The sequence below is a fragment of the Hippichthys cyanospilos genome, chromosome 17, assembly GCF_059441005.1.
Source record: "Hippichthys cyanospilos isolate Australia breed blue-spotted pipefish chromosome 17, RoL_Hcya_1.0, whole genome shotgun sequence".
NCBI lineage: Eukaryota > Metazoa > Chordata > Actinopteri > Syngnathiformes > Syngnathidae > Hippichthys > Hippichthys cyanospilos.
The window spans coordinates 1,753,431-1,767,500 of NC_142385.1; the positions used below are offsets into that span (position 1 = coordinate 1,753,431).

At 36.6% G+C, this 14,070-nt stretch overlaps 1 protein-coding gene across 6 annotated transcripts in view; it reads right to left on the reverse strand.

Annotated features, from left to right (window-relative positions):
- map2k4b (mitogen-activated protein kinase kinase 4b) overlaps nucleotides 1-14,070 on the reverse strand; it is a 56,751-nt gene that overhangs the window by 3,851 nt on the left and 38,830 nt on the right. For all 6 annotated transcript variants that reach the window (XM_088439841.1, XM_088439837.1, XM_088439845.1 and 3 more), the window contains 3 exons: nucleotides 10,595-10,722; nucleotides 7,069-7,146; nucleotides 6,826-6,974 (listed from right to left, as the gene is read on the reverse strand). In XM_088439841.1, the coding sequence (XP_088295967.1) occupies nucleotides 6,826-6,974; nucleotides 7,069-7,146; nucleotides 10,595-10,722 (355 nt within the window). The remainder of the gene's footprint in view (nucleotides 1-6,825; nucleotides 6,975-7,068; nucleotides 7,147-10,594; nucleotides 10,723-14,070) is intronic.

A 14,070-nucleotide genomic window follows, 5' to 3' on the forward strand; every position in this document is an offset into this window, starting at 1 on the left:
CATCCTCTTTTTAATAGACTGAACATGCAGGCAGTCAACATATTAATAGAAAATGGATGGATGGTCGGTTAGATAGCAGTTCAACATCGAAATACATCAATAGCATTTTCTTTTGTCTCCCTTTGTTTGATAGATTATTTTAGTGAACATATAAACACATTGCACATAATTAATATACACAATCATAAATACATAAAATCATATATACTGTGTACTGTATAAAATTTACAAGTCAAAAATGTACCCAAAATTTTATACATTCTCTTATTCAATTTAGACATTATATATATATATATATATACACATATATATATATATATATATATATATATATATATTTTTTTTTTTAACAATATATTTTTAAAACATTTTGTGCACATCTTTTCAGTTCTATTTCATAGTTGTTCCATAAATTGAAACCTCGAACAGAGACACACATTTGCTTGCTGGTCGCTAGCAAAAAAAAAACAATAACAACAGATAAGACGCACTTGACTCTAAGCCGCAGGGCTCAAATCATGAGGAAAAAGTCGCAGCTTATAGTCCGAAAAATACGGTAATTTACATCACGCATCAAAGAGTAATGGTTGTCCACATGGTATTTTGGGGGGAAAAAGTATCTTCCCTACAAATCAAAGCTCAGTAAATGTTAAAAAAAATTAAAACATAAAAAAACGGCATCCCATTTTTTACTCTTGCAAAGCAGAATGAAGTTGTATGATGATTCTTTGCAAATCTATACATTGAAGCAGAAATCTTTTTTGACTGACTCAAATCATTTTGAATCGGAATCGAATCATGAGACAGTCAAAACTTCCCACCCCTAGTTTTTGGAGATCAAAATATTAATTACTGTCCATTTACTCTTTTATTCAGCACAACTTGACTACTTACTAATATAGTTTGTTTGTTTTTATCTCGCTGGTCATGTTTTTTCCTTTCTACCAGATATCTCATTGTCATAAGATTTTGACTGCAGGATCTGGTTATAGAAAAAAAGAGCCTAAAAGTGCTGTCTTTATGCCCGAAACAACATCAACTCTGCAATTTTGTTAGTATCAGTGACGAGTAATACACAATTAGGTAACAATGAGCCAAAACGAAGCGCTTCGGAAGATAGAGGAACAAATTTCACATATTGAAGCTATGCAGACTTTTCTACCAAAATGGACCTTTATGTCACATCTATGAAAAAAGTGATGATGGATACCACATGTACCTGTATTTTCCGCACTATAAGGCACACCTAAAAGCCTCATTTTTTTTTAAAAAGCTGATGGTGCACCTTATAAATGGAAAAAAGTTTTTAACTTAATTTTACGTCATCAGTTGAAGGTGCGCCTTATAATCCGGTTGCGCCCTATAGTCCGGAAAATATGGTAAATTCATTCTATTATTTTAATACATTTTACTGTGGCATTTGTTAATATCTGTTGTTAGTTTGTGCTCACATCTTGTAAATAGTTGGAACCTTAAATTTTGTCCCTTTTACTGCGTGATTTTTGTGACTCCAAACATTTTTGTTGGGACCCATAGTTTTTTAGTATTGCAAGCCCCGGAGACCCAACACTTTTCAGAGGTAAAATGAGCATTGCAGAATGTTGTGGTCCTATGTAACATTCATCCTTAGTTTGAGTAAGGCAAAACAACTTTATTTCTATAGCATTGTTTCATACAAGGCAATTCAAAGTGCTTTTCACAACCAAAATCACACCACCAAAAATCATTTAGAAATAAATAAGATTTGTCATTTCAGCTTTGTACAAATATATAGTGCAATGAGTCACTGTATTTTGTAAATTATGTTTCTGTACAGTGTTTCACACTCAGATGCCAGCTAGAGCAGTGCGATTGTTCGCTAGGCAAACTTAACTCCTGTGAGCTTTCAGAGAGTGCTGGCCTTTAACTGGCTTTTAATGTGACCCCGTCAGAACGCCCCGCTTCCAAAATGGCGGCAAGGTGGTAACACCGGCTCCAAACCCCAAGCGGGCGGTCAGTGAAGGAATGCCATCAGTTGTGTATCGTGTTTTGTATGTGTATTTTTTATGATTATTTTTTTTTTTTACATTGAGCATTTGGCAATCCAAACGTCACTGCTTTCCCGATTAGAAGTGCCAGCATTGAAGTGTCCCAGTTGAGATGGTATTCAGAATTGCTGCCATTTCCCCTAAAAATCTGATCTAGATGTTTCTGTGCTCAGGGAAAGCAATATAAGTAATACTTTGGAGCCCTCTGATGGCACAAAGTGCACAAAAAGAACTTGAAAGTACAGTAGACCCCCGGTTTGCGACGTCCCTGCCTTACATTTTTTTCACCTTACGTGGACTCCGACGTTTTTCGTCCCGTTTACGCCATTTTTTTTACATTAAGACACCACAAACATGGTCAGCATGGAGGTCAGTGTATGCACGTGTCTACTAGGGGCAACGCGCTGATACGTCACTACACGTACATGTGTCACTGCTTACATCACTACAATGCTGGTCTGCTAATGGTCAGTATTCCGATTCCTTAAGATACTGGTCTACTATTGGTCGGCGTCATGGGGGTCACGAAGATGCTGGTCTGCTATTGGTCGGCGGACGGGGTCACAAAGATGGCTGACTAAAGACTTGATCTCGTTTGAGAGTGCTTTCAATATGGTATTTATTGTGCTAAATTCAAACTTTAATTGGTTAGCTAGTGGTCCCAAGAATACTAGTAATGTTAAAGAGAGAACTAATATACAAACGAAGCTGGATATAATCAAGAAATACAAAGAAGGCTAAGCAAGCCTACCCTCACTAGTGAATATGGCCATAACAAGCTCATGACGTCACTTAAACGTAAATAACTCCTTTATATATTTATTTATGATGTTATTTAACAGTATGCTTGTATATTATATATGAGTAGGGCTTACTATACTATTTTGATACAAATTTTTAATATGTATGTACAATTTTGATGTTTTTACCTGGGGTTTTACGCGCATGAACACTTGGACTTGGACTACCCGCAAAAAATTGCGAATTCGCGTTTTGATCCCAACCATGGAACGGATTAATCTCGTAAACCGGGGGCACATTGTATGTCTGCTTCTCTTCTTATGCAAAACAAAAAAATCAACACGTTCTTGCTTTTTAAATGTTACACATTATATTTCTAAAAATTGCATTCGCTGAAAGTGGTCAATCTTCTGTGATATTTTTTTGTGTTGCTAGAAGGGACGTCTTGAACAAGATATAAAGCCCAGAGGATTTTAACTGTTAAATGTTCAGTTAGTTTTTATACTGTAAAAAATTCTATAACATTAATAAAGTAACAGGACAGAAATAATATTTTCTGAAAGATTTAAGTAATACAGTATAAAAATGAAGATGGTGTGATGGCATGTCACTTTGTACTAGCGTGGTACTAAAAATAGTAAGATAGCTAACCCGATAGTAAGGATTTTACCCATTATTACTAAACCAGGCAATTGAGAGCTAATTTAAATTCACATTGCCAACCTGGATAAAAAGCACCAGAACACTTTGGACAGTGAATTATTAGGGTCCGAGCAGCGACTGCTGCCCGGCCAGGTCCCTCTTGTTCTTCTCCAGATTATCATTATTATTATTTTTATTAGGGCCCGAGCAGCGACCGCTAGAGGTCCCTCTTGTTCTTCTCCAGATTATTATTATTGTTAGTATTAGGGCCCCAGCAGCAACCACTGCTATCATAAAAATATATGATGGGGGTGAGGCTTTAAAATGGTTTTCAAATTTCCTTCGCCACGAGCGACAAAAACCTTAATGCTGCGTTCACACCGAAACGTGATCGAGGTGTAAAAGCGGACAGTTTTTCATATTTCCTTCGCCATGGGCGACAAAAACCCTAATGCTGCGTTCACACCGAACCTGATCGAGGCGTAAAAGCAGACAGTTTTGTATTGTAGTCAATGGAGTCCACGCGGCAGGGTGTGATGGCGCGTCGGGCGACGCGATGGATGCGACCGGAGTGACGGAAGCGACGGGAGACGCGGTGAAGCCGCGCGGCACGTAATTTTAGCTGTTGAGTGAAGTTAAAAAAATTTAACTTTTGTCATGTGTCGCGTCCCGACAGCCAATAAACTTCACACAGGAGGCAGGAATGAATCATGGCGGCTGCTTTGCAGTCACTGAGAGCTATCCAACACGGTCAGCTTAGCTTTCATTACAAAAACAGAGCCAAGCAAGAGCACTCACTTGTACTGTATTGTATCTTAAAAAAAAAAAATCTGAAACTTTACAGATAATTTACAAGTCATTGTATTAAAACAGCTGCATGATAACTTTCCAAATTAATTATAGTGCCACCTAGATATCGACAAAATGTTCATTTTTTATACTTTCATGTATTGTGCTAAGCCTGAAAGAGCAAATGAACTTAAAATTTGTAGGAATAGCATCGACTCATGGAGGACGACAGTTGTTAAAATTTTACAACGTTGTAATAATGGGCATGGACTGTACACCACCTCAAAGTCCCCAAATTAGTAAAAGTTGCTGTAATTGAACCTAGATGATCCTAAAACTGAAGCCAGTTCCAACCCATTTGACCTAGAGCTAAGAACATTTTTAGGCATATGTAGGAACTCAAAACCTACAAAATTAAAAAAAAAATTCAGAGAGCCATATGCTGGGATCTACAGAACCAGTTATCAACTTTTGAATGTGCCATGTGGCCCGTTTTAGTGCATTTTTACCGAAACCTAGACCCGATCAACTTCACATTTGCCGTGCTCCATTATCAGACATAGGGGCACAACTGGGCAAAATATTGTGAAGATCGGCTAACATATATGATGGAGGCAGGGCTTCAAAATATATGTTTCAATTTTCGATTGGAGTCCAATGCAGAACACACCTAAAAAACTTTTTTTGGACTGCGAGCACCACCTAGTGGCAGCAAAAAAAACATAGCACTTTTCTAACGTTTGACATACTTTGTTGAAACTGTTGTCTTTGTTGAGACCATAATATCACTGAAATTGAGTCTGACAAGCCATCAGACACGCGTAATGCCCTCCACCAAATAATAGGCATTTCCGATAATGGCCGTGGCATATACGCCAGTTTAACTTCTGAAGGCTTATCAAAACAGTAAAAAATGCTTTAATTTGACCCAGATGATCTCATCTACATTTCATTCCTACAGTTCATTCCTGAAGATGTAGACAAACATACATTGAATTCTAATGCTATTATGCTCCATTATATTGCCAACTAGTGGTAGAAAAAAAATGTCATAATAGTCAAGATTATTCAAGATTGCAGCCAAACCCAGTTAAATTTATAACTATGAACATTTTTTACACATATCTAGGACCCAAAGAACTAAAAAAAAAAAAAAAAATCGCAACCATACGCTAGGATGTACAGAAAAAGAGTTACCAATTTTTGAATGTGCAATCATGACCCGTTTATGGGCATTTGCAAGTCTTCATGTGTTGCCTTCTTCTCTTAAACGGTTGACCTGATCAACTTCCAATTTGGTGTGGACCATTATCAGACGTAGAGGCACAACTGGTCCAAAAATTGTCAAGATCCGATGAAATATTTGATGGAGGCGGGGCTTCAAAATAGGAAAACAATATTTCCTTCTCCCACAGTGACAAAAACCTTTATAACTCAGCTGAACAAGATTTACAAATTCTGAAACTTTACGGTATCATTAAGACAGATCTTAACACATCTATATGACACATTTCCGAATTACCTATAGCGATACCTGGTGGCAGAAAAATATGTTAACTTTTAAACTTTCATGTACTGTGCTATGCCTGTTTGAGTATATGAACTGAAAATTAGTCTGGAGAACATTGAGTTATTGAGGTTTTATGACTTTTCGATAATGGGCCTTTATACCACCGCAAAATCCCAATGCATATATATATATATATATATATATATATTATATATATATATAGTGGCCTAGTTTTTACGTTTATGTTCTTTGTTGAATCTGTCGAAGTATTCTCACTTAATTTTTTTATGACAGTCCTTGAGATACATCTGATTACCTAAACCAAATATTACAATGTTTTGATAATGGCCGTGGCCTATACAGCAGTGCTCATTACGATGTTTTAACGTAACAGTAAATGCTGCTGTAATTCAACCCAGATGATCTCAACTTATCACAATTCCACACACTGAATGAGAGTCCATTCCTACAGACATCAACGAACATACATTACATTATCGTGCTAGCATCACCTTGTGACAGGAAATAATATAATACCATTTTTGCGATTCTATTTACTTCGTTGAGCCCGTTAAACAAATGCTTATGAAAATTTGACCTTTTCTAAAACTGGATTCTAATATTCACCTGCATATGCCCAAACATGTTCATACCCCAACGTGCACAGGTCTGTGAGGGCCCTTTATAGCTGCTTGCAGCTCTAGTTAGTATTATAATTATTATTTTTTTTTTTTTTTAATAGAGGCATGTACAGCACTCTCACAATGCCCCTCGCCGTCATTTACCGTTCGAGGGGCAACATTAGTAGGGGTGGGTAATATGGAGCAGTCCTTATTCCTAGTTGTTTACTGTGTTGTTTTTTTAAATAGTGTACTACATTTGCCATATTTTTAAATGCAAATGTTAAAAACAAACAAGAAGAACACCTTTTTCATTTTTTAAAACCACTGTCTATGTTGCCTATGTACAAAATATTATGTTATGTTAAAATATAAAATGTAGCTAAATTTGTTTTCAGTCCAAATGCTTTAAAATTGGGAATTTGAAAGCAATAAAACTCAGTTGTGCCCTCTAGCTAGAATATTGGTTGCCCAAAAATGCATGTATTTTGCTTACCATAGATTAACAAAATTGATGAACTTGGGCGAGAACTGCCTCTCCTCAGAATTACTGAGCTGTGGAGGCTCTCCTTTCACAACTTGCGTCAGCTGATCAAAAACGCTGTTCCACTTGGGGTACGGAAACCTTCCTGTGGCCAGCTCATACTAGAAGCAAAAACAATTCATATGAATTTAGACATTGAACAATCTGTAGTTTCACAAATGTGTTGTGGGAGATGGAAGGAAATGGAATTCCTACCAAGGTGATTCCCAAGCTCCACACATCAGAACGGACATCATAACCTTGTCTCGAGGCACCGGGGTCTATTCTTTCAGGCTGAAAATAAATAAATAAATAATTAAATAAATAAATAGATGATAACAGAATAAAGTTCATGAAGTGTTTCTGTTTCTGTTATTACACTCAAAGTCAGTGTATAGAAAGATATTTGATCAGACACGAGGACACGCATCCATCGCACATATATATACATACATATATACATACATATATACATACATATACATACATATATATGTATATATATACATATATATATATATATATATATATATATATATATATATATATATATATATATACATATATATGTATGTATATGTAAGTATGTATGTAAAAATAAGACAGCTGCGATAATCACTTTAGTTAATGTTATGTTAATTTTGGTTAGGTTTCTGGTGTGCAACACTGAAAATGATACATATATATATATATATATATATATATATATATATATATATATATATATATATATATATATATATATATATATATATATATATACACATATATATATATACATATATATATATACATATATATAAATATATATATATATATACATATATACACATATATACATATATATATATATATATATATATATATATATATATATATATATATATATATATATATATATATATATACAGTCGGCCCCCGGGTTACGAACTTAATCCGTTCAGCGGCTACGCTCGTGTCTCGAATTGCTCGTATAGCGGGCAATCCAAACCCATGTTAATTCGTGAATGCGTGCAACGCGCGCCGAAGCCTTAGGTAAAAACGACACACTGTATACTTATATTAAAATTGAGTGACATAATCTGCTGCACACTTGCATTATATAATAAATACAATGGATTAATAGCTTTTACCTTTGAAACGACGAGACTTGATCTAGGTGTAAGCAGAGGGGGGCAGAGTCCAACGCTCAAAGTTATTACGGCGATAGATATGCTATTGGTCTTACAGTGTTACAGTAACTCTTTCAGTCAGGGTGCAAATCACGCAGATACTAAAACATCATCCTCTTATTTCTTTCTTTACCGCTGCTAGTAATTTTAGAAGCTATGTCTAACAGATAAAGTTTGCAAAGTCTTCACAACATTCCATTTTTCACTAATTTTCTCTCCTTCCTTCCATCCTGTCCCATCAAGCTAGATAAAGGCGTTCGGCCAATAGCATATCGGCATTTCTGTGATTGACGTGTGACGCCGGCCAATAGCATCTCCGTGAGTGAGACCGGGTGACCTTAATCGACCAATAGCATATTCGCATCTCCGTGACTGACTGATAATTATTCACACTTTTTTTTTAAACGGTTGGAATGTATTGACAATTAATTTAAAAAAAAAACACACATTTAAACCAATGACAATTCTTTGTCCTGCAATCGGCACATTTAATTTCATGTCAGCTGTTTTTCCCTTTAGCTGTACAAACACTACACTTAAATGGTAATATATTTAGACACCGTGAGTGAGACAGTCAGTGTGACGTTGTAAGACCAATAGCGTTCACGTTACTGCCACAAGTATCTACTGGTGATTGATAATGTCGCTACTGTTGATTTTATTGACGCACTTAAACGAGAATGTTTCTACATACTCAATGGCCGGCATGTCGAATTGCTCGTAAGGCGAGAGGTTTGTTCGTAAGCGGAGGACAAAATTCCCCCTGATCCACGCTCGTAGGGCGAATTGTTCGTAAATCAGGATGCTCGTAAGCCGGGGGCCGACTGTATATATATATACATATATATATATACATATATATATATATACATATATATATATATATATACACATATATATATATACACATATATATATATACATATATATATATATACACATATATATATATACACATATATATATACACACATATATATATATACACATATATATATATATACACATATATATATATATACACATATATATATATATATATATATATATATATATATATATATATATATATATATATATATATAATTTTCAGTGTTGCACACCAGAAACCTAACCAAAATTAACATAACATTAACTAAAGTGATTATCGCAGCTGTCTTATTTTTTTATCCTTAATTATTTTCACAGACGCATCCTTAAGGATACATTTAGAATGTACGGTATTTTTCGGACTATAACCCGCGACTTTTTCCTCATGATTTTAAGCCCTGCGGCTTATAGTCCAGTGCGGCTTATCCGCGTTTTTTTTTTCCCACCAGTCAAACAAATGTGGGTATCTGCTCAAGGAGTCGGTTTATGGAACAACTATTAAATAGAACTGCAAATATGTAAATCGATGGCTTTGCTCAAAAAGAGTTTAAAAATATTTTTAAAAAATGTCTAAATTGAATAAGATTATTCTGCCATTCAGAAGTGCAGTAACACCTGTGTCAATCTAGATGTGTACATAGACTTAGAGCACCCTCTTCTGGTTACGTCAGTTCTATGTGGCAGCACACAAAGACAACACGTTAATGTTGGATGATTGCTGATCTTATTTAGTTTTGCCTTGGATGAGAATTATTCGTAAGTCCAGAAGTTCTCCAAATTCATCTGTTTTGTTTATCGTTGGAGACATTGGAAATAAGAGTATTTTTTCGTTGTGCAACTTGTTTGTTAGCTCGAGAGATGCTATGTATCATTAGCTGATTACGTGTTTTATTTTTCTTAGTTTTACGGCGACCTAAAGAAGGTAATGGTCAATGGCCATTGTTCAAATAAAGCAGACAAAAAGGAAATATGCCGGCTTTGTCCAAAAAGAGGGAGAGACACCAAGGTTCTTCATACTGATGCTTTACTGACTGCACTTGTTTGCAACAGTTCACACCGTAGAACTGACACATACAAAGGAGATGTCAGCTACGGACAACATAACATGCATTTAAACATAAACCAAACCAAACATACCACTTTGGGCCACTAAACAGACAAAGCTGGAACACTTTACGTCGTTGGATACACGCGTGCCGTCGCGTCCGACCCGATGACAGCAGCGTGAATGATTTTCCCGTAAGCCCCTTTCGCGACCCTAAATAAACTCTGCAGCTGACGGATTGAAAATCATCCATAAATTAACACTATTGCTCCAGTGGACTTAGAAATAATATGGAGCCATTTCAACCGAAATACAAAATATAGAAATCGAACAGAACAAAATTAGGTTATGTTTCAATACAACATTGCCCTCTTCCGGCGAATGCATGGCATTTCTTTGCCAACCGCCACAGGAAAGACAGTCCGCTTGTTTGAAACGTTGTTATCCAGCAGTCTAGCTGGCCAAAAACCCGACGCTTCGGAGTGAGGATGGCATAAAAATCTTGTTTAATGTGTTTGATATAGAGTTATACAGTATATATGATTGTATTTATAATATTAAGATCGTATATATTATTTATTATTTTACTTTCAGTGTAGTTGTAACAAATAATTTGATAAAAACATGGGTATAAACTAGTAAATCTTATACTTACGGCCATGTAGGGCCTGCAACCTGCATCTCTCGTCTTGGCTATGGAGTCCACAAGCTGCCCACTAATCCCAAAGTCACACAGCTTAATGTTACCCTTTCGGTCCATAAGAATATTGGAAGGTTTGATGTCTAGAATGATAGAGAGTGGGAATTTGGTTAGGTTCAGCTTGAAAGAAAATTGCATTATGTGTGACATTATCCATCCATCCATCAATAAATTTTCCAGAGCCGCTTATCCTCACAAGTGTCGCAGGCTTACTGGTGCCTATTCCAGCTGACTTCGGGCAGTAGGCGGTGCACACCCTCTTCTGGATGCCAGCCAATCGGCGGGCACACAAAGACGAACAACCATTCATGCACCCAATCACACCTAAGGACAATTTAGAGTGTCCAATACACCTGCCATGCATAGTTTTGGAGTGCGGGAGGAAGCTGGAGTGCCTGGAGAGAACCCACGAAGGTTCGGGGAGAACATGCAAACTCCACATAAGAAGGCTGCAGCGAGGTGGACTTGAACTCATGTCCCTGAACTGTGAGGCCGATGTGCAAAACACTGTTCCACTTGCTCAATGATGAGCAATACATTATATAGAAATTTACACCTAAAGTACACTTTGCACATAAATAACACAATTAAAAAGTATAATACATTTTTGGGGGAAAATTCTGTTAAATTTTGATTAGCAAAAATCAAATTTCAATCAGGATTTAAATTTTGGCTTGTAACGAACACAAAACCCGATCATCTAAGAAACATCATTTACGTGCCAAGTGCCGACTGGTGGGGTGTGTTTTGATTTTTATTTTGTTTCGTACATTGTGAAAGCCCTGTGTTGCTTGTATAGCAAGCACATGACAGTTGTTATTCTGCTCACCGCAGAGCATAGATTAAAGCAGTTTTTTTTAAAAGTGGGGTTCATGGAACCCCGGGAGTTCGTGGCCTGACTGCAGGGGGTTTGTGAAATAATTTGGGTTATTACTAAAAAAATATACACTTGTTTTGATTTAATTTTACAAATGTAATAATCTTGAAATGTGTCAAATAGGCCCACGTAGTCCACGTCATCAGCAGAGAGCTTGATTATTTAGTCACTAAATATATGGCAGCAACCTGCTTGGTGGAAATGGACCTACTTTGTTACGAGGTGTTCAATTTGCAATTTTTACTTTGTAAACTTCAGTATAACTGAAAAGTAACAAATATACTCGTGTTTTTTTTTTTACCCCCCCCCCCCCCCCCCCCGCAAACATCTGCAATGGGAGTCCTTGAAAAATTTTATTTCTAAAAGGGGTCTCTGACACCAAAAAGTTTGAGAACCCTTGCTTTTTGGGAGGTGTGTTTGGGAGGGAAGCATTGGAATCATGCAGGACACCGGACCTTGAGGACGGGACTTTGACAGCTTTGCTTTAAAGGTAAAGACAGAATAAAGAAGATTACCGATACTCATATGGTAAACTGAAAGACAAAACGGACTTAGTTTTGGAAGTATTGTCAGATGTAACCCTAAAAATGCCCTTGATGGGCTAACAGGAAACTACATCAAGACTGCATGGAGTGTTATTCCTTCAAATGTCAAAAATTTACACTCATATACAGAGACTGGTATTACAAGAATATACAGAGCCATACATTCTTCCGAATCTGTGAAAAATATGTTTTACTAACATAGCTCTGAGTCAGCTTACTTCTTCTTCTTCTTCTACTGATCTTAAAGGGGACGTAAAGTCAATACAGTGGGTCCCCGGTCTACAAACCCCTTTTTACGTATTTTTCATCTTACGACGTGGACCGCGGAGTTTTTTTGTCCCCCTCTTACGCACAAACCTTTCGTCTTACAAACCATCCAACATGCCGGTCAGTGTGTCCGCACTATTGTTTTTCGCTTTGCTTCATCAACAAAAACAACTTTTCTCGCATGTCACGGAAATGCCGATATACTATTGGTCTATTAAGGTCAAAGTCACTGTCTCAGTCACGGTCTCAGTCACGGAGATGCCGATATGCTATTGGTCGATTAAGATCACAGTCACAGTCTCAGTCACGGAGATGCCAATATGCTATTGGCCAGCGTCACGTCAATCACAGAAATGCCGATATGCTATTGGCCGAACACCTTCATCTAGCTTGATGTGTGTTGTGAGGGCAAGACTTTCCTTGCCAGGGGACGGACCTCGATCAACAACAAAATGTGGGATGGTTCCTGCCCAATGGCTTTGCCTGCTGTCAAGACATCACTGCACTATATAGCACAATATGTTTTCTGTAATTTATGTTGTTTCTGTGTCTGGTACATGCAGCATCCACTTCAACCTATGGGCCTGGAAGGGGGCTCCTCCCACCTGTGGTCCCTTCTGGAGGTTTCTGATTTTCCCCAAATTGGGGTTTTTGAGTTTTTCCTTCCCCTTCTGGGAGCTTTGACAGGGGATGCTGTTGTGTACCTTATACTGAAAAGATGTCTCTGTACGACCTCTTTTCATTCTGTGAAGCCCTTTGAGACTTCGGTGATTTAGGGCTATATAAATAAAATTTGATTGATTGATTGATTGATTGATTAAAGAGAAGGAAATCGCCGGTGATATGTTCTCGTTTGAGAAAATTCTCGTTTTAAGAAAATAAATAAATTCTGCGGGTTCGTCTCTGCTCCCCTCCGCCTCAATCCACCACCAGCTCAACAACAACGGTCAACAACAAAATGGAAAGGCTTCTTCTATTATGGATTAAAGAGAAGGAAATCGCCGGTGATATGTTCTCGTTTAAGAAAATAAATCAATAAATTCTGTGGGTTCGTCTCTGCTCCCCTCCGCCTCCACCCAGCTCAAGTCACGTCGCCCCAAAGGTAAATGTCATTTCTCATTTGTATATTTATGTCATTAAATTTAACTGTACAGTAGATTATGTTACTAATTTTTAATATGTGTATAAAATCGTGATGTTTTTACCTAAGGTTTTTGCACGCATTCACTAATTAACATAGGTTTGGATTGCCCGTCATACGGCCAATTCGAGGTACGAACATTGCCGCTGAACGGATTAAGTTCGTAACACGGGGCCCAATGTAGTTCTGAACAATATTGTTCTATGCAGCCCCACGTCTAAACACGATATTCTGACTAATACTGTGTTGATGACCCAAACCCTAACCCTTTTCTTGTTTCTTTTGTTTGTTTGTGTTAGAAAAATTATTGTTAGAATAATTATAGATATAGTGATTATACATTTGCTACAAAATATTAATGCTCGCAATGAAGAAATGCTTTGCTGCGTGAATGAATAAACACATACTGAATGATAATAATGAATGAATATGCTGATGTACTGCTAGGTATGTTGATGGTACGCTGGGAGAATGAGTATATATATATATATATATATATATATATATATATATATATATATACATATATACATATATATATATATATATATATATATATATATATATATATATATATATATATATACACATATATATATAT